Genomic DNA, 23,401 nt, shown 5'->3' with positions numbered 1-23,401 from the left:
CCAAGCCCGACGGCTGTGTGGGGTTTTCACAGAGGCCTGGCTCATAGTGAGGAAGTTCCTGCTATTGTGTCCCTGGTGGGGCATCTGTTCCCAGTGAGAGACCGCTTAATTGGGGTCACCAGCAGCCCTGGCCGCTGACCGGGGCGTCCGGGGACCCTCCTGCTGCTGTCGCAGGAATAAATGGCATTGGTATTTATCTGTCAGGCAGTCTGCTCATCCTGAGCGCAGCCTGACAGTGATGGGCTCCGTCCTTATCACAGTAATAAAGCCACAGAAAAGGCCATAAATCCAGGGAAATTAAAGTGTCGGCATCTGTGGGACAGAAATCCCTGTGTCTCCTGCAGCTGCTTTCCGGCCAGGCAAGAGGGCAGGAGCCTGTCAACATTCCTGTCAGTTGTGGGGGCAGGGGGCACCAGGAGAGGCTGTGCTGTCATTGCCTCCCTGGCTTTCACACTGACCCTCCTGGACTGGCCTGAGGACCTCCTGTGTCCAGGGGACCTACAGGCACTGCCTGGTCCCCAAGGGTTCATCTTGTGGAGAGAGAGGCCTTACATAAGTTCTTAAGAACCAAAGAGAGGCCCTGGCTGGTTGGCTCAGTGATAGAGCGTCGACCAAATGTATGGACATCCCAGGTTCAATTCTCGGTCAGGTCACACAAGAGAAGTGACCGTCTGCTTCTTCCCCTGTCACCCTCCCCATTCTCTCTCTTTCTCTCTCTTCCCTTCCTGCAGCCATGGCTTGATTGATTCAAGCATGTCAGCCCCGGGCACTGAGGATGGTTCCACTGAGCCTCCACCTCAGGTGTTAAAAATAGCTCAGTCACGAGCATTGGCCCCAGATGGGCAGAGCATTGCCCCGGAGGGGGCTTGCTGGGTGGATCCTGGTCAGGGTGCATGTGCGTGTCCATCTCTCCATCTCCCCTCCTCTCACTTGAAAAAAAAAAAAAGAACCAAAGAGAGAACCAAAAAAAAGAACCCTGAGGGGCTGAGCTCCCAGGACAGATCCAAAGCGCACTCCTAAACGTAGCCTTCCTCCAGGAGCCCCGCTATGCAGGAGCCCTCTCCTGTCCAAGGCCTGAGCAGCGGGCTGTTCTTGGCCCAGAGCCTCCTCTTCCAGGAGCGCTTTGTTCCTGACTTCCGCTGGACCTTCTGCATGGTTTGTCTCATCCTCGATGTCCCCCGGTCCTCATCCCCTAAAAGCATTCCTAGGAGGCCCGATCCTGCCCGGGTCAACCAGTTCTAATCTGTGTCCCTGAAACGAACCTTGCCTCCAAGCTAAGCAAGAGAAAGGTCTTCCTTGAGGCTGGGGCAACTGAGATCTGCAGACTCAAGCCTAGAGCACCCCACTCTCTCTACTTTTCCCAGCAGCCCTTGCTGTCCTTCCCCACTATCATCACCTAAACTTCCTGCTCTCTGCTCTTGGCAAAGCAGAAAGAACTTGAGAAATTAATTCATACTAAAATGTCAGTGGTTACTACAGCTCAATACGTAGTGGCCTTTGAAAAGAAGAGCCCAAGGAGGGCGCCACAAAGGAATGTGCTGATGGTGGGGTTTCAGGGGAAGGCTCCTTGGGGGCAGGGGAGGTTTCCTGACACTCTGCCCCTGCGTCATGGGTCCTACCCGCCAGGTGGGGGTGAAACTCATCAGTCCCCCAGGGGCTGCAGGCTGGTGCCTTTGTGGTGGTCGGGTCTGAGTGATTTAGCAAGGACAACCTGCGCTGTGCACCTGCAGGTAGTTTGGTGGCAGGCAGGGATGTGGACGAGATAAGCGCCGTGTGCATGTACCCCCAGCAGTGGCAGGCCCCCTCAGTCAGGGGCCGTGCCAACTCAGTGACAGATGTGCCTTATCATAGCTGCTGCCAGACACACACTTGTTCCTTTTTTTTTTTTTAAGTGAGAGAGATAGAGATGGGGGGCGGGGGGACAGATAGAGACAGTCAGGAAAGGAGAGAGATGAGAAGCATCAATTCTTCATTATGGCACCTTAGCTGCTCATTGATTGCTTTCTCATATATGCCTTGACCAGGGGGCTTCAGCAGAGCAAGTGACCCCTTGCTCAAGCCAGCGACCTTGGGCTTCAAGCCAGTGACCTTTGGGCTCAAGCCAGTGACCATGGGTCATGTCTGTGATCCCACGCACAAGCCAGTGACCCCACTCTCAAGTCATATGAGCCTGTGCTCAAGCCGGCGACCTCGGAGCTTGAACCTGGGTCCTTTGCATCCTAGTCCAAAGCTCTATCCACTGTGCCACCGCCTGGTCAGGCAAAAACAGACTTGTTATAGCAGCAAAAAGATGCCGTTTTCTTTCACCTTCACCTTGTCTGCCAAGAGTTAGATGAGATACTAATAAAAAATGGGAAGAAAAAAGGTCTCAGGTCTCACCTTGCTGTCTGAAGCCAGGGGGGTGAGAGAAGGGGAAGCTTTGTCATGATGGACAGGGCCAGTTTGGAGCCATGGCTCAGATGTGTTGCTCTCTGCCAAGGACCAAGGATGAGGCGGGGGGGTCCTGATGCCTACAGCAGCACTCCCCCTCCCTTGCCCCGGGCTTAGGGAGCTCCCAGTGGGAACCTGTGGGGGGCAGGGATCCACCACCTGGCCCCGAAGCCCAAGGTGCGGAGGGGATGTAGTGCAGAGGCAACAGCGTTGCCGTGATGTGTCTGGGCTCAGCTGTACCCAGCGCAAAGACAGAGTCTCACCGGAAGCACAGTAGGTGCACAGGAAGTGGGAAGGATAACCCAGGGAGGCATGGGCTGAGCAAAAACAGACTCCAGCTCTTTAGGGAGGAGGCTAGGAACCCCCAGAGACACACCCAGGGATGACAGGAGCAGGTGGGCAATGCCACCTTTCCCCACCCCTCCATGGATGACTCTGTAGTAAGATCCACACAATCCTAGGGGGTCCCCAGCATGATGGAACCCCTGCTGCCCACGGGAACTCCAGCTGCCCAGGAGCAAACCCCTCTCTCAGAGTCGCCTGTGGGAGGAAGCCAACCTCAGGCAGAACCTGTCAATGCGTATGATTGATTCTCAGGTGCTGTGAACCTCTGAGGCTCCTCCCTCCACTCAACATGCCCCTTCTGCTCCAGCCCTTCAGCCTCCTCACCCACCCCAGCCAGGGACCTGGAGATATGACCACCCCAGTCCCCCCTCAGTCCCTCACCGAAGGTCCTGGGTACGTACTGATGGGAGACATACGTGTTTGGCCCTGGGTTTGGGGCTGACCTCACATTTGAGAGCCCCTTCCTCACCCTGTGCCCTCAACCAGGGCAGCCTCTCCAGGACCTCTGCCTCATGCCCAGCCTCAAGGCATGGCTTCAACACCTGACACCCTAATCATACTAAAGTGTTAATGACTGACCATCGGCACTGGCTTCACCGGAGGGTGGGACAGTGCCCAGGGTGCCAGTTTCCACTGGGAATGGACATTGCAGCTGGCCCCAGACCCAGTGGGTGAGGCACTCAGAATGGCTGGGCAGACTGTGAGCAGGGTGGGGGTCTTTGGGGTTACCCTCAGAGGCTGGCACAGCTGCAGGCAGATTCTGAGACACAGCTGGGAGGGGATGGTTCGTGTCTAAAAGGGGCAAAGGGAGCAACCCCAGTGACTGATGTCTGAGAATGCCCCTCGCTGCTCCGTGGACAGGCCCCTCCTTCCTGGGTGCCAATCTTTCCCACTGGCTGAGAAGCAGGTGCTTCCCAGGGAACGTTGGGACCCAGGCTCCAGAGTGTGGGCACCCAGGAGCCCCGCAGCAAGAAAGGGGCTGGCTCTACAACGGACAGACCTGGGCAAAGTCAGGAGGGCCTGCCCCTGAGCCCAGGGGCCACTCAGATAAAACTGCCTTGGGTAGTCTTTGCTCATCCTTGTGCCTTGAGGATTTTGGCCACCCCACACCCAGGGGTCCTTCCCCAGCCTCCAGGACATGGCCAGCCTGCCAAGAGGTCCTCCCTGGCTGGGACTCTGTCTCTATCCCGTCCCCAAGGCCTCTGACTAGTCCCACCAAGCAGAGTCCCTGGACGAGTGGCAAGTCAAGAAAGTTGTAGAGGCCCTGGCCGGTTGGCTCAGCGGTAGAGTGTCGGCCTGGCGTGCAGAAGACCCAGGTTCGATTCCCGGCCAGGGCACATCGGAGAAGCGCCCATTTGCTTCTCCATCCCCCCCCCTTCCTCTCTGTCTCTCTCTTCCCCTCCCGCAGCCAAGGCTCCATTGGAGCAGGGATGGCCCGGGCGCGCTGGGGATGGCTCCTTGGCCTCTGCCCCAGGTGCTGGAGTGGCTCTGGTCGCAGCAGAGCGACGCCCCCGGAGGGGCAGAGCATTGCCCCCTGGTGGGCAGAGCATCGCCCCTGGTGGGCATGCCGGGTGGATCCCGGTCAGGCACATGCGGAAGTCTGTCTGACTGTCTCTCCCCGTTTCCAGCTTCAGAAAGAAAAAAATAATTAAAAAAAAAAAAAGAAAGAAAGCTGTAGACTTCATCCAGGAATTAGCAAGAGTTGGCGCTGGCTTAGATATTCTGGAAGCTGGAAGGTTCTGGAAGTTGCCACTTTAAGCTGGAACCCTTCTGATCGCCGGCCCACTCATAGACTCACTTCTGTTTCAAGGGTGCGATTTTTGGGAACAGGTTGGTTCTTGGGAAATGGGAGATTCCCTGGGGAGCCCCCAGACCCACAGGGACCATTGTCGGCTTTGGCAGGGTGAGAGGTCAGGCTGTTCCTGGGGGCCAGAAGCCTGGCCCATGGGGTGGTGCCTCTCCTGCCCTCACTTTTCGGCAGGCGTGAAGGGGACAGACAAATCCTGCTGTGTTTCCTCAGCTCGACACCTTTCAGGCTCACCTGGGGCGCTCTCCCACAGGCTGCCTCGGGCCCAGATGCCGCGCTGTGTTTCCTTCAGAGCTCTTGGGAAAACACGGGGCCAGACACTGGGTCTGGGCTTAGGATCGGGAGCCGGCACCTGAAATCCTTCCAGCGAAGGCGAAGGTCCCCAAGCAGGGCAGGGACGCAGGCACACTGGGTAAGCCAAGGCATGGACCCCACAGTTCTGGGTAAGCTGGTGGCCCTGGAGTTCAGGTGGGGCCCCCCCTGTTGGGCACAGCTGCCCTCCTCTGAAAATGTGAGCTGCCTTGACGCCTTGGCCGGCAGACGCTGGGGAAGCCAGTATTAAGTGGAATGAATGGAACATTAAACAAAGAAGGAACAATTTACAATAAATCATGAAAATGCCATCGGAGCCTTGGTCTCTGCCCGCCCTGGTACTCGGTGCCACATCTGTCTCCCCAGTCCCCTAAGGGAGGTTCCCGACCTTCGTCACAGCTGGGGGAGGCCTTCTTTGGGAGGTGCTATTTAAATCTGTGGCTGTTGACAATTTAACCCACTTAACTGTAAGGACACAGAATGTACTCCCGGTATGAATGCATAAAAAGAGACAGGAATCAGATGGCCTTGCTCCCTCCAGCTCGGTTGCCACAGTCTCTGCAGCCTTATGTCCTGCTGAGCGCTGACCACATGCGCCCATAGCCCCCACTTCCGCCTTGTTCAATAGGTCCCTCCCACTCAGGGCAAGTCCTGGATCCCACAGAGCCTTTGCATGAGCTGTTCCCTGAAGAATAGCTCATCCAGACTGGTGGCTCATCCTTCAGATGTCACCAGGAGACATCACCAGGCAGCTGGTGGCACCTCCATGAGCAACCCAGGGTTGGATCACACTCCCACCCTCCCTGCCCTGCATGTGGGGGTGGAAGGGGTGAAGATTTGGGGAGGGAGGCCGACATGCAGACTGTATTCAGGGTCCTCACACCCCGCTGGGCGGGACCTGCCTTTGCTGGACTCTGGGAGAGCCTGACCCTTCAGAGTGGGGAGGAGGCTGGGATCTGTGGGGCTGATCTTCCCGGGCCTCTCTGGCTAAGGACGTGTGAGTGAGCCCGTGGGGAGAGAAGGCGTACTGGACGTCCGCCTCCAGCCACCTGCTCCCCTACAGCCCCCTCAGAGTCCTCTGGAAGTGCCCGGCCGGGGCTCACACACCCCATTTCCTTACCCAGGTCAGCCCGTGTCAGCCTGGAGTATGACATTTGGTGACTCAGGCAGGAGGGGCTGCACTGCAGATTCAAAAGCTGAGACGCAGCTCCTCACCCAGAGGAGGTCCTGTCCAAACCACCCAGCGGGCTGCCCTTCCCACACGTCCAGCCCCTGTCCGGCCGGCAATGAGGCCTCCGGCCCAGACAAGATGTTGTTGCGAGGTGGGTTCCCAGGGCTCTAGAGTCCCTGAGGCCCCCAGAGTGGGGTGAGCACCCCAGAGGCCACAGCCTGTTTCCCCTGGGCCCTCCCCCTCCTAGGCAGCAGCAGCACCCCGAGGCCTGCCCAGCTCCAGCAGGGGTCTCGGGCCCACCACCGTCACATTCACAGCTTAACTGAGATCTGATTCACACACCACACAATCTAGCAGTGAGAATGCAGAGATGCTTTTCCCAATATCCATTGCTCTGTGTCATCACCTCAACTTTAGAACATTGTCATCGCCCCAAAAGGATACTCCATCCGCATCCCTCCATCCCCCCCATGACAATTTACCCATTTTCTGTCTCTGTGGATTTGCCTATCGTGGACATTTTATCTTTCTGGAATCATACAGTATGTGACCTTCTGTGTCTGGCTTCTTTCACAGAGCGTCGTGGTTTCAAGGTTCTTCCACGTTGTAGGTGTCAGTGCTCCCTCCTTTCCAGGGCTGCATACTATTCCACTGCACGGACATACCACAGGCAGTTGATCTGCATGTTGGACACATGGGTTGCTGCCATCTTCAGGTTGCTATGAATCATGCTTCTGCGAACCTCTGCGTACTAGTTTCTGTATGGGCGCTGGTTTCCACCTCGCTCAGGCACATACCTAAGGGGTGGAACTGCTGGTGGTATGGTGACTCTGTGCCGAACCATTGGAGAGGAACGGCCAGTCCCATGTCACTTTTCATCCAATGTTAAGTTTTCTTTTCCAGAGGAGGAAATTGAAGGCTCAGCTCTCAGAGTCAGGAAGTGGTGAAGCTGGGGTCTGAACTCAGTCTATGAGGTGGCAGAGCCCAGGAAAGACCCTAAGCCTCTCTCTCTCCCTGTGGCCTCTGGTGACACGGGCCACACACCCCAGGCCCTGTCTCCATCCCAGCCTCTTGGCAATCTCTAGAGGAGCCAGGCACAGAGCGGAAACTGAAGAACACTCTGGGTCCTCTCCCCATGCAGCCCTTTTCTCAGTAAAACATGACACCAGTGGCCTGAGCTGACACGTCCCCTCACAACTCCCTCCCTGGCCCGCACACACAGCCCAGGGACAGGGTCAGGGCTGACCGCTGACCACACGCGCCCATAGCCCCCACTGCCGCCTTGTTCAATAGGTCCTAATCCCTCAGTCGGCTCAGATGTGCGTCCCTAGACCCGCATCGGCGCGAGTGCCCCGCTACAATGTGTCCCGGGAAGGGAAGGAGCCTGTCAGGCCCAGGCCAGGTCATTGCGCCCTCCCAGAGCCCAGTCCATCAAATGACAGTGAAGGTGAGAAACAGGTGGAGATGTCTAAATGCCACCAGAAAATGGTATTTTTAACTCAGCCGCAATAAAATGAATGATTTTTCACACAGTACTATTGTAGGGTTAATCATCTAATATTGGGTGGGAGCAGGGGAGTGGTTTGTCTAGTCCAGGGGTAGTTAACCTTTTTATACCTACCGCCCACTTTTGTATCTCTGATAGTAGTAAAATTTTCTAACCGCCCACCAGTTCCACAGTCATGGTGATTTATAAAGTAGGGAAGTAGCTTTACTTTATAAAATTTATAAAGCAGAGTTACAGCAAGTTAAAGCATATAATAATAATTACTTACCAAGTACTTTATGTTGGATTTTCGCTAAGTTTGGCAGAATAAATCTTTATAAAACAACTTACTATAGTTAAATCTATCTTTTTATTTATACTTTGGTTGCTCCGCTACCGCCCACCATGAAAGCTGGAACGCCTACTAGTGGGCGGTAGGGACCAGGTTGACTACCACTGGTCTAGACCATAGACAAGAATAGCATGAAAGATGGATAAGGACACTAAAATCTAAAAAAATCACCATGCATTATAACAACTGCCATCTTCTAGATACTGGTGTCGAGGGGTGCTGTGAGTTTAAAATAAGATTTTAGGCCTGACCAGGTGGTGGTGCAGTGGATAGAGCATCGGCCTGGGATGCTGAGGACCCTGGTTCGAAACCCCAAGGTCACTGGCTTGAGCGCGGGCTCACCAGCTTGAGCATGGGATCATAGACATGGTAGCTGGCTTGAGCCCAAAGGTCACTGGCTTGAGCAAGGGGTCACTCGCTCTGCTGGAGCCCTCCAGTCAAGGCACATATGAGAAAGCAATCAATGAAGAAATAAGGAGCCACAATGAATTGATGCTTCTCATCTCTCTCCCTTCTTGTCTGTTTGTTCCTATCTGTCCCTCTCTCTGTCTCACTAAAAAAATAAATTAAAAAACTAAGACTTGAGGAAAGCCCCTCCGTCAGCTATTGCTTTGTCCTGGGGCCAGGGGAAAGAACATCAGCAAGGAGCACCACTGTCCAGCATGACTGTCCGGGCTGGGCACCCCAAAATCTTGGGTGGCCTTTGAGCTGGGGTGATGCTGGACAGGTGTGGGACTAAGAATGGGGCACCTGTCACTGGAAACATCTGGATGGGCAGGGGTCCAGGCCTGTATTGGTGCATGGCCCCACTACCTGCCCTGAAGGCCACTCAGTGCAGAGCCTGGCCCAGGTGCGCCTCCAACCAGGGCCGCTTTCCAGGCAGCAGGGTGCTGGGCTGACCCCTTGGTGACAGTCCACCTGTCCAATCGGTGAGAGGTGGTCTCGGAGGAGCCTGTGCGAGACCAAGATGAACCAGGCACCTGCCCCAGACCCAGGCCCCCTGCTCTAAGACGTGAGCTCCCGAGGGTTGTGAGGATCCAGGTCTGCTCAGTGTCACTGGGGATAATCCGGGTCAGTCTCCACTCCTGCCCCAGGGCACCGCATGGCAACACTGTTAGGATTGTAGCCCAACACATACACGTGCTGGGTGACCCATGTCTCACCTTTCTAGCCTTGGTTCAGGTCACTGCTCTAACCACTTTCACATCTGCTAAGCATTTCCTGTCCACCCACCTGGGCCAGGCATGCGCCAAGCATCACAGGCACATGAAATATGACTGTGGCTGCCCTAGGGAAGCCAGTCTGGACTGAAAACAGACGGGGCCAACAGACAGTGAGGTGAGTGCCAAGGGGAGAGAACCGGGTGGAGGTGTGTTGGGTTGGACACTGTTGGCACGAGGGAGGTGGCTAAACATGGGCCTGGTGGGAGCGCTCCTGTGGTGGCACTGCATGGCCCATGCTGGTGGCCTGGGGGAGCTGCTTGGCAGGTGGGCCTATTGTCTAAAGGGGATGGTGGGAAGGATGGACTGGAGACAGTTCTTGGAAATGGGTCCTCACAGGCCCAAGGAGGCCTGACCCAGTGCCCAGAACCAGTAGGGGCTTTAGGAAGGAAAAGGGTGTGGGTGTGTGAAGGGGAGGGGGACAGCTGGAGAAGGAAGGAAGAGGCTGTGTAAACGGGCAGGAGAAGGGGCCGACACGGAGTTGAAGGCCCACTTTCCCAGCCAGAGGGTGAAAGGGGTGCCCTAGACATAGATCAGTGTGGCTGGCTGAGGGCAGGTGATAGAGGGGCCCTCTAGGGTCCTGAGCTTGGGCTAGTGTCCACAGGCCCTGGCAGAGGTGACCAGGCTGCCCCCTGCCCATCACCCAGCCTGCTGAGGTGAAGTGAAGTGGTCCCCTTAAGTGGCCTGAACCCCGTGACCACAGCCACATGCCCTAAGGGTCTGAGTCCTCCTGGGGGAGGTATATGTCTTATTTCCACTTCCCACTGGCTGAGCTAATGGGACATTTGTCCCACCACCACCATCACCAGATTTTTGTCAAAAAAAAAAAACCTTGCCAAAAAAATTTAAAAAGAGGAAATAAAAACAGAACCAAATTTTCTGGAGGATTGGAGAATTTAAAAAAAAATACATCTGAACACTCTGTACAGTTTAATTAAACAATTTTAATGCCAATTTCCAAATTGCCCTATGCTTCATCTCTCTAACATTCCTTTCTAGCGAAACGAATGTCTCACAGTTTTGTTGTTTTTATGCCGTTTTCTCATCTCATATCACTTTATGATCTGCTTTTCATTTCCTTTCTCAAGGGTGAGGCCATCCTCCACTTCTGGGCGGTCTCCCCTCTAGCTGAATGAGCTCGGGCCGCAGCTGCATTAAAGCGAGTCCAATGGAGGCCCCAGCGCAGCACGTCAGAGCCCGCTGCGCGTGGGGGGTCGGCCACACCGGAGCATCTGTCCAGAGGATGCAGAGCCCTGCGAGGATAATTCTGGCGGTTCTCAGCTCGGTCAACTGAAGCGGAAGATGGTGGGAGGAGGCCTCCTTCCAAGACCTTGAGGTGGAGAATGCCCTTCCAGGTGACTGCAGGGCCTCACGGTCTGTAAATGGGCCACTGGGTGCCTGAAGGCTACAGACTTTGTCAGGTTATAGATGCTGTCTTTAAAAAATAATGTCTATTAAAAAAATCCTTGGCCATGTCTTTGGAGGGACATCTGGAGGACAGCGTATGACAGAAGAGGGTGACAGTCTGTCACATTTAGAATAACATGCAGCTTCCTCCCTGTGCCCCAGGGCTCTATGGGAAAGCCCCTCTCCACCCCACCTACCTCAGGGACCCCAGGCTCTGTCTGGTTCTTCCCACACTGCTCAGCTCTCCTACCTGCCACATAGCCTTTGCATGGGCTGCTCCTCTTCTTGTCCCCAACGAGGTCCCCTGTCCTAACTTGGTTCTCTGTGACACTTAACCCAGCATGTGAATGTTCTCTTTCTTTATTCAAGGACTGTGACTGCCTCCCTGCTGGAAGGAAGCTGTAGGAAACGAGGACAGGGCCTGCACCGGTCACCACTGCTGTAACCCAGTTCACCCAGGGCCTGGCATACTGTCCCCCTTCCAGTAAGTTTTGTCCAGCTAATCACTAACCAATTTTGAGACTTAACTTGACTGAGGCGGGCAGTGTGAAAAGGATCCGAGGACCCAGGTGACCCCTGCTCAGGATCCTGCTGCAGCTTTTATGTTTGTCCCACTCTTGCAAGATCGCCTGCAGGGCTGCTTACCAGGCATTGGGCTCTCCCAGGTCGCTCCTCTTGGTGGCAAAGACCCTAATTGCTCTTTGAGGACCTTAATTACCAGCCGTGGCCCTCCACTACTTAGTAGTATTAAAGTAGAGTAAATGTTTTCCTTTTCTTGAAAAGTTCACATACACAAGTGGAGGTGCCGCTGAGCAGTGAGTGGCCTCTGCAGGGCACCGCCTGGAATCTGCACCCAAGCTGCCACATGGCCTTGCAGCTCTCCTACCTTCCTCACCCCAGGAGCCAATGTGCTCTTTCTAGGGCCCAGGGGGCAAAGAGCAGGGCGCAGCTGCCTTCTGGGGCCTTCCCTGCCTCCTGGAAGCAGATCCACCACATTCTGGCTTTGCTCTCTGCAAGGCCACCTGAAGGTGGGGAAGCCCAAGCTGGCAGTGACCTGGCCAGAGCCTCTCAGGTTGGGGGTCTCCAGGTGACACCTTACCCCCCCACGGCCATCCCAGCAGCTGGTGAAGACAGAGGCCCCTGGAGCCAGCATGTGATAAGCAGCCACCCATCTCTTTGTCTAGAGGCAATGGGTCTCTCCTCCATCCTGAGGGTGGGCTAAGAAGTGCGGGACAGGACCCCCTGAGCTGGCTGGGGTGTGGGGAAGTCATGCACCCTGCCGCAGTTCCACTGTGAAGTCCTGGGGAAGTGGAAAGCTGGTCAGAACCTCAGGGGAGGAGGAGCCCACTGGGGGCGCTGGAGTGGAGTCAGGAGGCCGACCCAAGCTCCCCTCTGCTGACACCTCAAGGGGCAACGACCTTGTCATTGGGACATACCTTACTGTCCCTGGTGTCTGAAGGGGGTTGGGAGTCTCGGGGTGGGTGGCCCCTTTGTGAGTTCCTGGTCTGGTCCAGGGCCTGAGATGCAAAGCTGCCCCCACGAGGGAAGTGGCCCCAAGAAGACTGCTCAATGGAAGGATCCGTGGAACACAGGAGCTTCTATGATCTGAGCTGCAAGAAGGGCTGGTCTTTTCAACAGGGTCCCACAGGTATCCACTCAGGAGCTGGGCACTGGATAAGTTCACACATCCGCTGTGCGCGTGTGTGTACGCTGGGGGAGGTGCGGATGCAGGAGCACCCAGGACCCCACCCACAGACACAGCAACACATCACACACACACACACAGTCGGTCACACGCGGGACACACACGCGGAGGGGGAGGGGCACACAGCTCACGGTCACCGCCGAAGCGCACCGCCCATGCCCATCCGGGCCCGCCCCCTGCAGACCCCAGGCCGCGTCTCGTTGGGGGCAGGGGCGACTCGCCTGGGCTAGAGGGGGAGGGGAGGGCCTGCCTCCGCAGCTTGGGCCGCCCCCGCAGTTGGGGGCGGGGAGAACGTTGGCGCCGCTCCCCCGCCCCCCCACTAAGCCACTCCGCGAGCGCCCCCTGGCGCCCCGCTCATCCGGGAGAGGGAGGGGGGCGCGGTGAGGGGGCTGGCTGGGTCCAGCCCCAATTTCCCGGACCTTGGAGGGGCGGGGCGTCCTCCGCGAAGGGAGAAGGATCCCTCCGGCGTGCTCCTCAGGACGGGAGTGGCCCCTCCCCGCGCCCCTCGACCTTACCCGGGGGTGGCGGTGTCGCCCCCCGCCCGCGCTCGTCTGGCCCTCCCTGCCCCGCCCCCACGCTGGCCCCGCCCCTCCCGCGGCTCACTCCGAAGTTTCCTGCGCCGCGCGCGGACACGCTCCGGGATCGCTCGCTCGCCGCCGCTGTCGCCGCCTCCGGCCCGCGCCCCCCCGCGCCCCCGTCCCACGGCGCCGCTCCGCCCAGCGGTCCCCTCCGCGCCCGGGCTGCCGCTGTCGCCTGGCCAGCCGGAGCCGTAGTGGAATCAGGCGCCGCGGCCACAGCCGGGAGCCGGCGGGCCGGGGGCGTGGGCCGGGGGCGGCGGTGCTCCAGTCGGAGCCGAACGCCGTGCGGGGTCCGCGGTGATCGCGTCGCCCGGGCGATGCCCGCGTGGACACTGCCGGCCGCCAGAGCGAGGTGAGACACGGTGAAGACGCGCGCCCCACTGCGTGCCGGGACCCTTTCAACTTGAGCACAGCGGGCGAGGAGCCCCTTGAGTACCCGCCCCGGCTCCGCTAGTGGGGGAGGGGCCGCCCAGCCCTCGCCGAAGGGAGGGGGCGGGCGGGGGGCGCATTTGTCTCTAATAAGGGAAGACAAAGACATCCCGGCGGTCGCGGCTGTTCCCGCAGCTCCGCTCTGTCCGAGGCGGGCGAGGCTGTCGTTCTTGGGGCCCGGTCACCGCCTGTACCCCGCAGGTGCTGCCGGCCGCCACCATGACCGAGGGCGCGCTGGCGGCGGATGAGGTCCGAGTGCCCCTGGGCTCGCCGGCCCCCGGCCCTGCGGCGGCAGCGGGGGAGTCCCCGGCGAGCCCTGGGGCGCTGGGGCGAGAGGTGGATCAGGGGTCCAGGCCCAGCGCGCCGTCCCCCGAGAGTCCAGTGATTGAGCGCAGCGCGGAGCTGGGCACCGACGAGGAGCAGCCCGTCCCGTACCCGGCGCTGGCGGCTACTGTCTTCTTCTGCCTCGGGCAGACCACGCGGCCGCGCAGCTGGTGTCTCCGGCTGGTCTGTAACCCATATCCTTCTCTGGCCGCCGGGTTGCGGGAGTCCATGACGCGAGACTCCGCGTGCGCCCCCGCGCGCCCGAGTGCTGGGGTCCCGACTTGGGCTGGGCGTGCTAGGGACGCAGGGCAGAGGCGCGATGGCAGCGCTCCTCCAAGAAAGGTTACCCGGCCGCGCTTTGGGAGACAGCGGCGCGTCTCTCTCGACCCAAATCGAGTGTGCCTGGTCCAGAGCTACTCGGGACAGTATAGAGTGAAGGAGTAGCGGCAACGCTACCGCGGGCTTGGAGGAGAAAGGGATCGTCAGGGCAGAGAGGTCGTAACTCCTTGCAACCCGGGTGTAGGTTGCGATCCGGAGAATTCTATCAGGGCTTGCAGAATGTTTGCCCTGAGGCAGGACCCTCGCTGGGGAGGGGAAGGCCAGAAGGAACTAGAGTTAGGGGAGCAAAGTTTTCAACCTGTGCCTTGCGCTTTCGAGCGCTGCGGGAGACCCGTGGGGGCTGGGAAGCTGTGCGTGTTCTCTGGTCCTTTTCCACAGAGAGGCGATGACGTTGGTTGTGAACTCGCCTTTTCAGGCTGAACTCAGTGCTGGGGCCGATTTAAGTCATGCGCAGCTGGGGGTGGGGGTGGGGGTGGGGGGCAGGGAGGCAGCTGGCCCTGTAACACACCTTCTCCCGGTGCTTTCTCTGGCTGGAGAGGAAAGGATCACCTTTGCTGTTCCTGGCCAGAGCGACACAGACTTTCAAAGAAGGTTCCAGTGTAGATCTGAGTCCTGCCAGGAGGCATTTCTGGGATGCAGTCAGCACCTCTGCTGCCCCTCAGTAGGTGGCCTTTGGGGATTGTCATCTTTCTTTCACCCTGCCTCCTTTCTGCTTCTCACCACTAGCCCGCCCTTGGAGCTGATTACCAGGTGGCCAGGCTGTGGGTGCTGAACCTTCCTACCCCTGGACCTGGAAGGACTGGACGTCCTGGACAGGCTGCTGGGTGGGAGGAGGCAGCTCAGAGGAGGTTGACAGAGGCCGGACCCTGGACATAAACTTTTCCTGTCAGAGTTGAGGAGACAGACAAAGGCAAAATGAGCAATGCGTGTATATATTTTCCCTACCTTGTGTGTTTAACTGTATAAATATTAAATACAAAAGAGGAATCTGTACCAAAGGAAAAAAAAAAAAAAGAATGAAACCCGTGTTTTTCTTTTCTCAAGTCCAAACATCGGCTGAGTCAGAATCACCTTCTGCTTGTGAAGGAGGTCATCGTGGTCCAGGATGGTGGGTCATCGTGGTCCAGGATGGTGGGTCTTGGCCATGGCCGGCGGGTCCTCCCTGCGCATGGCAGCGAGCTTCAGTGCCTGCCTTCGTCCTTGCAGCCAGGGTGGGCATCCTAGGGTACTGGGACTTGGGCCTCTGAGCAGCAGCCAGCGTAACCTTGCAGGGTCACTGTAGTTGAGTCTTCTTTCCGGAATCCAACCTGGAGTTGGCCCGGCCACCTTGTTTTGGCGGGAAGGTGGTGTGGCTGGATGTGGTGTTGGCCCATGTTGGGGGTGCCTGAAGGCCCTGGGACATAATGGGTCAGAGGCTGGCCCTCATTTCCAAGCACAGAGACCAGATAGGAAGAGAGCCCAGCAGGGCCTGCACATTCTCTCTCCTGACAGCTCCTAGGCCTGGCTGCTCTGTCACCTGGCAGCTGAGGGAGTCTTCGAGCCTCACCCGGGAGTTCTGGATTTTCCGGGCTGGGTTGTGTCCCCGAGGATGTCTAACAAGGTTGTTTGTGTTACTCACGGAGGAGAGATGGAGGGGTGCCTTATGCAGGTGAGGTGAGGTCCAGAGAAGGTGAAGGATAGGGCTGGCAGGACCGTGTGTGAACGGTGTCTTTGTCCCTGGGCTCTTTCATGACCTGAGGAGGAGGATGCTGTGTGACCCTAGAAGCAGGAAGGTGGTGAGAGGTGTCACCCAGGAATGAGAGCCGTCCCCTCTGATTGGCAGGGCATTGAGCCAAGGTCCCGTGGAAACCCCACATCTATTAGGGAGGGCTTGTCAGGGCCCCTGCCCCGTGCGGGGATGGTTGCTGACCTCCAGCAGATGCCAGGCTCTGGCTTGGGGTGTGTGTTGGCTGCAGGCAGAACTGAGATAAGCTGGCCCAGACAGGTGGCGATCAGCTCCCTCAGGGAAGCCCACGGGGCCTTAGCACAGGCTTCAGATTCCTGGGAGCGGGGGTGGTGCCCTTGTGTGATGCAGGGGGTGTGGGAGCTGCCCATGAGGCCAGGTTTTCCAGGGACCATGGAGTGTCCTGAGCTGTAGGTAGCTGTCTTTTCTGGGCACTCACTCTCCTCCTCTGGAGCCTCCCCTTCTGCAGAGGGTAAGCTCTGAGGGAGAAATAGGGTGCTGGGCTTTGCTCTGGGAACCTACACTGTGGAAAGCAACTTCTCTCTCCCTGGGGCCTGTCAGTCCTCACTGATGTCCCCTGCCCCCCCCCATGCCATTGACTGTTGGAACTCAGGAAAGGGACTTCTTTAAGCCCTGTACTGTTCTGGAACCCCCAAGTAGATGTTTTCTGTCCTGCACACATGAATACATGTGGTCTGTTTTTGCCTTTAGGGAAACTCCAATCCAAGGAGAAGGAACCTCCAAGGACAGCCCTTATCTTTATAGATTTACTTTGCTGTTTGAAAATATAATTGTGCTGGAAGTTTTGGGGCAAGTGCTGTTTCTCCTACACAGGTTTATTTATAGCAGAAGGTGGGTGGGATGTGTGTTGTAGCCTGTGTGGCTGGGTTATGTTTTGCCCGAGCTTCCTGGGGTTCCTGACTAGGTGCTGGCCTGCGTCGCAGCTGCTGTGTCCCAGCACCCAGGCTGAGTGGGGCCCTCCAGCGATGCTGGCAGCTGGGAGGGAGGCCGTGCTGAGGTCCCTTTGTGAATGAGGGAGGCCAGCTGCAGCCTGGCCAGGGTGTTTAACGACTAGGAGGTGGTCGATGCGGTGTTTGGGGGTTCAGGGATGATGGGTGTCCCCAGAAGATGTCTCCCTGGGGCCAGGCACCCAGTGCCCCTTGGTTTAGGGCTTGGAGAAGGCAAAGGACAGGCCAAGGTCATGTAACTGCAGAGGGCAGAGCTGGGTGAGCTCAGCTTGCTTCCCAAGTCTGTGTGCTGGGCAGAGCCCTGCCTTCCAGGGAGGTGAGGCTGGGCGAGTCCAGGTCTTCAAACCGATGCTCGGAGCTGTCCTGCCTCTCTCTGGTTGCTGCCGGTTGCCAGAGGCTCACAGCAGGCTTGGACATCCCGGTGAGGACACGCGGGGTGGTGATCTGGAAAAGGGCAGGCCCCACACTGCCCTTAGCTGCCGCAGCTGCCTCTACAGACTTGGCGTGAGTGGGACAGTCCCGAGTCCTCGCTTTCCCAATCTTATGGCCCCGGCCCCTCAAGCTCCTTTCGGGCAGGCACGGGGCTTTTGTCATGTGTTCCGAGTCCCTTCCTCACCCCCACACCTTGTTCCTGGCCCTGGGCCCCCTCACCCTGGCACTGAGGCGTGTCAGCACCCTGGGCTGGGAGGCGCCGAGCTGCCCCTTGGGGTGCTCGCAGGCAAACACTGGGCGGCCTGGGGCTGGGCAGGTGGGAAGGCCACCGTGGCCTCTATAGGATTGTGGGATGTGGAAGCGGAGGGGCCGGGCCCTGGCTGATGCTCAGGGCACGCTGGCTGAAGAAGGAAGGAGTTACAGGATGTGTACCTGTGTTTCCGGAGCCCCACGATGACAGTCACTCTACGCTCTGAGGGCTTACGGTGTTCGTGCTGAGCACCAGCCGTGGGCCTGGCAGGGACAGGTGTGTTTCTGGCATCTGAGGCTTGGAGAGGAAGGGAGTGGGAGTCAGGACATCCCCACTGAGACAGGAGTGTTGTGGTGGGGGGTTTCCTGAGGAGGGGACATTTCCCCTACAGGCTGGGGAGAGTGACAGTGGGAGACTGATCTCTGAGTGCCTGATGGGGGTGGGGTTGGGGGACCCCCTTCCTGGGTGGCCGCTCCTGGCTGGAGGGGCTTGTGGAGGGGCCCCTGGACCAGGAAGTGCTGATTAAGTGTATACGGCGCTATGAGGCCAAGTATGGCCCCTGCCCCTTTATCTGCCGCCCAGCTGGACCCTGGGGAGGGTGTGTGTGTGTGTGTGTGTGTGTGTGTGTGTGTGTTTGGGGGATACACAAGTGGGGCACTCACTGACCGCAAGGTGGCTTCCCTCAGCAAACCATTCCGGCCTGAGCTCTGTGCTGGCCCCCACATTGGGCCCACTGTGGGTCTCCCCGATTGGCACACACCAGGACTCTGAGAGCTCCCACTGTGTGCCCAGCGTGTCCAGCTGTCGGTCTCTCTGCAGTCGAGTGAGGCCAGCCTGATCTCGGTGAGGGCATCTAGGGGGACAGGATGGGCTAGGGAGGGGCTTTGGGGGGCTGGGAGCCAGGGACACTCCCTTAGTTCAGTGGGCACAAGGACCTGTGGTCAGGGACCCATGGGGTGGACCTGGAGCAGCAGTGTCTCAGACAGAGGAGTGGTGTATGCAGAGGCCCCGAGGCGGGGGGACTGTCCCTGCGGTTGGGGTGTACGCTGTGAGCGAAGGTGAGGAGAGCCGAGGTGGGCTGCTGGGAAGGCGGCCAGGACAGGCCCGTGCGCACGATGGTGGGTGATGCGCTAGCTTTGGCTCAGGAAGCGGGTCTGCCTCCAGCTGGGTTTGAGGCTGGTTCCTCAGCGGGAGCAGAACTGGGACCAGGCTCGGAGAAACCAAGCAGAGGTAGGGATGGAAGGGCAGGTGGCGGGCACTGAAAGAGCAGAGGCTGGAGGTGAGAAGGGGCTGAGGCCGCCCGCACCCTATACTTTTGAGGTCCCAGCTGAGGACAAAGCTGTGGCCAGCCTTTCAAAGGAAGCCCTTGGATTTGGGGAGCATCGTACCTGGGCCACCCAGACTCCACCCTGACCAAGGGGGACTGTGGGCACCCTCCCTTGTACAGCGGAGTGCTCAGAGGTGGGCCAGGGTGCCCCCCACGTTGAAGCTGCTGGTAAGGAGCCCTCTCCCCCAAGCTGCCGGCCAGACTCCCTGTTCCCCGGTCAGGATGTGAAGGAATGCGGGGGATGGGCCAGCTTGTCCGACGGGGGATGGGCCAGCTTGTCCGACGTTCCAGGGATGAATCCAGGCAAGCCGCTCTGTGCGGCCAAGGTCAGGCGGGAGGTATGTCCCCTTTACTTACTGGGTGTCACGCATGTGTTCCCTCTGCCCTGCCCCTCAGAGGCTGCCCAGAAAGTGGGGGTGGCAGCCCTTGAAGCTGAGTTAGGAATATTCTTTTTCTCTTTCTTCTTGCAAGTGGGTATTTAACTTGGTGGCACAAAAGACCAATTACTCCTCCCCTGAGCGGTTAATTTTGACACCACCAGGAACAACTGTAAGTCACGTGGGCCTCTGTTGAATTAACAGGTGGACAATTAAACTCGGGTACCCATCCTGGGCAGACAGGAGGAGGGAAGCAAGGCTGCGGGCTCCCAGCCTGCCGTCGGGTCTCGATCCCCAGTCAGAGATGGGGCAAAACAGGCCTGCCCGTGCCAGTTGGCAGCGGGTTCAGCATCGTCCCCAGAGGCAGAAACCACTTTGCTTACTGCGGATGACAGATGGGGGGCCTCTCTGCTTCGCTGCCTTCACAAAGCGAGTAGCAGATCGCCTCAGTAGGCGCCCCGCAAAACAGACAGGCGCCTTCCGAGGCAGGCAAGGGTGTGCCACCCCACGTGGCCCTGCAGGCAGGAGAGCCAGTGGACAGGCGGTGTCCCCGCCTCCGCCTCCGGGGCACTCGTCTCTGCTGCAGCGAGGAGCGGGTTGGTGGCGGTACTGTCAGTCTGGAGCCCTGACTCGTGGGGACAGTTGATGAGTGTGCTAAATTAGAGCTCCGGGGGGGCTTGCCGCCTCTCCCTCCCCTGGATCAGTGGGCAGGAGGGAGCTTCATGCTGTGAGCGGCTCTCTGTGCCCCGGCACCTCTCTTGGATGTGGGAGAATTTTAGGGGTACCAGGAGTAGCTCCCTACCCTGGCCTCAACCACAATTTCTCCTGCAGAGTTGGAGGCAGGGCTGACAGAGAGGGGAACCTGAAACCTCCTCCCCCAGGTTTCCTAAAGTTAGGAATGGCGGGGGGGGGGGCAGCCCCCAGCCCTGCCCGGTGTGGGATGAGGGGACTGACAGGGACAGAAGCCCCAGCAGGGTGGGGCAGAGGCAGTGTGGCCAGGGCGGTGAGGTTTGGGCTGGGGGGCGTGCAGTGCTGGCCAGCAGTGCAGGGAGGGGCCGGGAGCCCCCTGAGCTGTGGGGGTGGGAAGTATACACACTAGGCGATCCTCTTGGGTGGTACAGTCTCCTGCTCCCCCCTGGAGCTGGGCAAAGCCTGGCCCTGGCACCCGTGCAGATGAGCTTGGCAAGCAGCAGCCGGCCTGCTTGGTCACGATGTCCTCTTTTCTGGGCTCTGCCAGTGCCCCCCCGAGGGTGGCCCCCAGGTCTGGGCTCTCCCAGTGCCACCCCCAGGGTGGCCCCCAGGTCTGGGCTCTGCCAGTGCCACCCCCAGGGTGGCCCCCAGGTCTGGGCTCTGCCAGTGCCCCCCTCAGGGTGGCCCCCAGGTGAGGTCAGGGTTCTCGGCACCACGGGGACCATGGCCTGGGAAGGGGAGGGCGGAGGCTCAGCGCCCTTTTCCAGGCTGCACTGGCCTCCAGCGGGAGCCCCAGTCTCCCCCTCCCACCTTTGTTCTAGGCCTTTCTCCCTTCCCCCCACCTGTCTGCACCTGGCTGGCAGAGTTCTTGGCCCCTTGCTGTTCAGAGGCCTGTAGTGGGGGCACCCTGTGCCTTTTCAGGGGGATGACCTGAAGTCAGTGCCCCAGAAGCCAGGACCTCTCCCTCCTCATGGAGGCCAGGGCTCGGGCTTCCTGGGCTTCCTGGGATTCCTGGGATCCCCCCAGCCACGGGCCGGGCTGGGGGGGCTTCCTGGGATTCCTGGGATCCCCCCAGCCACGGCCGGGCTGGGGGAGCTTCCTGGGATTCCTGGGATCCCCCCAGCCACGGGCCGGGCTGGGGGGGTGTCGGCCCCCTCCTGCAGCCTGTGTGGTTTCTCCCTTGTATCCTCTGACCGTTCTCCCTCCCTCCCTGGCCGGGTGGAATTGACTCTCATTCGGCCGGTGAATGGCCCAGTTCAGTCCACGGCCAGCCGGGGAGAGGGCCACGCATTGGGTACTCGAGGTCCTCCGGTCCTGGCTTGCACGGAGGGTGTGGACTGTCCAATTAATAGGAGAGGCTGGGGGAGAGTTTTCCAGAAGGCAACAGACTCTTTGGACAGAATTTGGGTCCTTGAGGTACAAGGTACAAGGTGGGGTGGGCTCTGAACTTGGGGCTGGTTCCCCCTCCGGCCCCCAAGCTCTGTCGGGGTGTCAGAGGCTGGGGTCCTACTGCCGAGGTCAGTACCCCAAAGCTGCAGGGCCTTGGTGGACTAGGTCGTGTCCTGGCCCTTGGTTTTCTGAACTGAACAGACCTATGTCCCTTGAGACCTGTAGCTGTGGTTTTCTGTGGACAGCTGGGGTGTCAGTGAGGTGCCCCCATACCTACTTGTTCTCCTGGTTGGAGCAGGGGCACAGGGTCTTGCTGGGGGGGTCGGTGGCTAGTACCATCTGCTGGACTGAGGGCTTAGTGTCCCTGTCCCCCTTGAAAGGATGCCTGGGGGGTGGCTTTCTCAGCCTCCAGCTACTGACAAGCTTTCCCAGTGGCATTTGGGGAAAGAGGAGTGTCTGTAGGAGCAAGCCCCCTTCATGTTCTTGGGTATGTGTATAGGGTGGGCATTCCTGCTGCCAGGCCTGAGGTTAAGTCCTGGACCACGTGCTTATTGCCCTTTGGTGACCTTTTTGTTTTTTAAGCGAGAGGCAGAGACAGACAGGAAGGGAGAGAGATGAGAAGCATCAACCCATAGTTGCGGCACCTTCGTTGTTCATTGATTGTTCTTCATACGTGCCTTGACCGTTGGGCTCAAGCTGAGCCAGTGACCTTTGGGCTCAAGCTGGCGACCTTGGGGTTTTGAACCTGGAAACTCAGCATCCCAGGTTGACGCTCTATCCACTGTGCCATCACCAGCCAGGCACCCTTTGGGTGATTTTTAACCCCTTCTTTCTCCAGGGTATCCCGTGAGGTCTGGGGCCAGCGTGTCCTAGCTTCCCATCCTTTGGCTGGTCCCCGGATGCTGACACAGGGGACAGAGAGAAACAGAAACGGAAGGGGCCTAGAAGAGGCAGAACCCCGCCCTGTCCTGGGAGGCATCACTGCAGGGCCTTGGTAGAGCTGCCAGGCTGGGTGGGTGTGCCAGGAACTGTCGGGGGCACGCAGGGAGACAGAGTGGCAGGGCACCACACCTGGGGACGGAACAGTGTCCGGGGGTGTGGCTGTGGGGCTGTGAACTTATCCACACAAACGCACGTGGAGGCCAGTGTACTGGGCTGCAGGGAGTCCTGCAGGTTCAGGTCCGCCGGGAACCTCTGGATGTGACTTTGTGGGGGAATAGGGCCCTGAATCCGATGACGGGTGACCTCTTAAGAGGAGGAGATGCAGACCCAGAGGAGCCACGTGAAGATGGGGCAGGTGTTGGGGTAATGTATCCACCAGCCCATGGACACCAAGGGTTTCCTGCAGCCACCAGAACGGGAGCGCTTTGGAACAGACCCTCCCTCACGACCCCTGATGGAACCAGCCTGTGACAGCCTGGCCTAGGCCTCCAGGCTGTGAGAGGAGCCTGTGGTTTAAGCCCCCATCTGTGGTGCTTTGTTTGGGCAGCCCCTTCCCGCCCCTTAGCCCCACCCCAGCCAGGCATGCCCTGTGGTCCCCAGAGGGAAATGCAGGAGCTGCTGGGCCCATTAATGGGAGGCAGGCCCTTCTAGGATAAATCACTGCCAGCCACCAGGTCAGGCTATCGGACAAGGAGTAGAGCCGCCTCGGGAAGGGAAGCGAAGCCAGCTGAAATCGGTTATTCTGAGCCTCAGAGAGGCCTTATCAGACCCCGAGTGGTTGTAATTGTCCGTGTCTTCCGGGTGCCTGAGGGTTTGCCCAGGAGGAGCCCAGAGCTGCCCCTGCGCCACTCGGGACCTCCCTCAGGAGGTATCCACTGGTGTCGACGATGGCGGGTCTTCAGAGACCTTTGCGTTGGACTGGCCTGTTGCCCCAGGACTGAGCTTCTGCAGACCACTCTGGGAGTCTGGGACCCTCACTCAACAAGTGCCTCCCTGTGCTGTCAGGGCTTTCCTGCTGCCCCGGGGGTACAGTGTGGGTGCAGCGGCTGCAGAGGGGACCTTTTTCGGATCCCCACCTGGCTCTGTCCGGAAACCCTCGGCCAGGTGGGGGACTTCCTCCAGGGTACAGTGTGGGGGGCTGGCGGGGCTGACCAGGCTGGACTCCCGGCTGGGGACCCCTTTGTGACAGCAAAGGCACTGGGAGGTGTCTGGGCTCTAGCTGTTGCCGTATTCTCTTCTGAGCCAAGGAGGAGAGGCACTGCCCACAGGTGGCCAGAGAAGAGACAGGGTCAGGTTCAGAGCTGGGCTTCCTGGAGGACCTCTTGTCACCCCAGAGTCCAGCCTGGGCTTTCCTGGGTGACAGGAATGTATTGCCTCAGACCCGGGCTTTCTGGACTC

At 59.0% G+C, this 23,401-nt stretch overlaps 2 protein-coding genes across 4 annotated transcripts in view; one reads left to right on the top strand and one right to left on the bottom strand.

Annotated features, from left to right (window-relative positions):
* Positions 1–10,047: 10,047 nt before the first annotated feature.
* On the bottom strand, positions 10,048–13,463 carry LOC136335738 (serine/arginine repetitive matrix protein 3-like). Its single transcript, XM_066276842.1, has 4 exons — positions 13,350–13,463; positions 12,839–13,263; positions 11,967–12,140; positions 10,048–11,830 (listed from the first exon to the last, which is right to left on the bottom strand). The coding sequence occupies exons 1-4, from the start codon at positions 13,461–13,463 to the stop codon at positions 11,749–11,751; spliced, it is 795 nt and encodes a 264-aa protein (XP_066132939.1). The 3' UTR covers positions 10,048–11,748.
* Positions 13,034–23,401, top strand: part of CACNA1H (calcium voltage-gated channel subunit alpha1 H) — a 64,695-nt gene continuing 54,327 nt past the window's right edge. For 2 of the 3 annotated variants that reach the window (XM_066275374.1, XM_066275373.1), the window contains exon 1: positions 13,248–13,760. In XM_066275374.1, the coding sequence (XP_066131471.1) occupies positions 13,462–13,760 (299 nt within the window). In that variant the 5' untranslated portion in view covers positions 13,248–13,461. Of the gene's footprint in view, positions 13,166–13,247; positions 13,761–23,401 lie in introns of those variants that run through there. The other variant, XM_066275372.1, reaches the window with a different exon arrangement.

The sequence above is a fragment of the Saccopteryx bilineata genome, chromosome 4 (assembly GCF_036850765.1).
Source record: "Saccopteryx bilineata isolate mSacBil1 chromosome 4, mSacBil1_pri_phased_curated, whole genome shotgun sequence".
NCBI classification, from domain to species: domain Eukaryota; kingdom Metazoa; phylum Chordata; class Mammalia; order Chiroptera; family Emballonuridae; genus Saccopteryx; species Saccopteryx bilineata.
The sequence above is the reverse complement of the archived record's forward strand: the minus strand, read 5'-3'. Positions and strand labels throughout refer to the sequence as shown.

What these genes read in the sequence shown, in the direction of transcription:
- LOC136335738 (XM_066276842.1), bottom strand. Translation starts at nt 13,463, where the DNA reads ATGGTGGCGGCCGGCAGCACCTGCGGGGTACAGGCGGTGACCGGGCCC. An exon ending in ACAGCCGCGACCGCCGGGAT is followed by an intron (nt 13,264 to 13,349) that starts GTCTTTGTCTTC and finishes CTCCCCCACTAG; the next exon opens with CGGAGCCGGGGCGGGTACTC. An exon ending in GCGGCGCAGGAAACTTCGGA is followed by an intron (nt 12,141 to 12,838) that starts GTGAGCCGCGGG and finishes CCCTTCTTGCAG; the next exon opens with CTCAGATCATAGAAGCTCCT.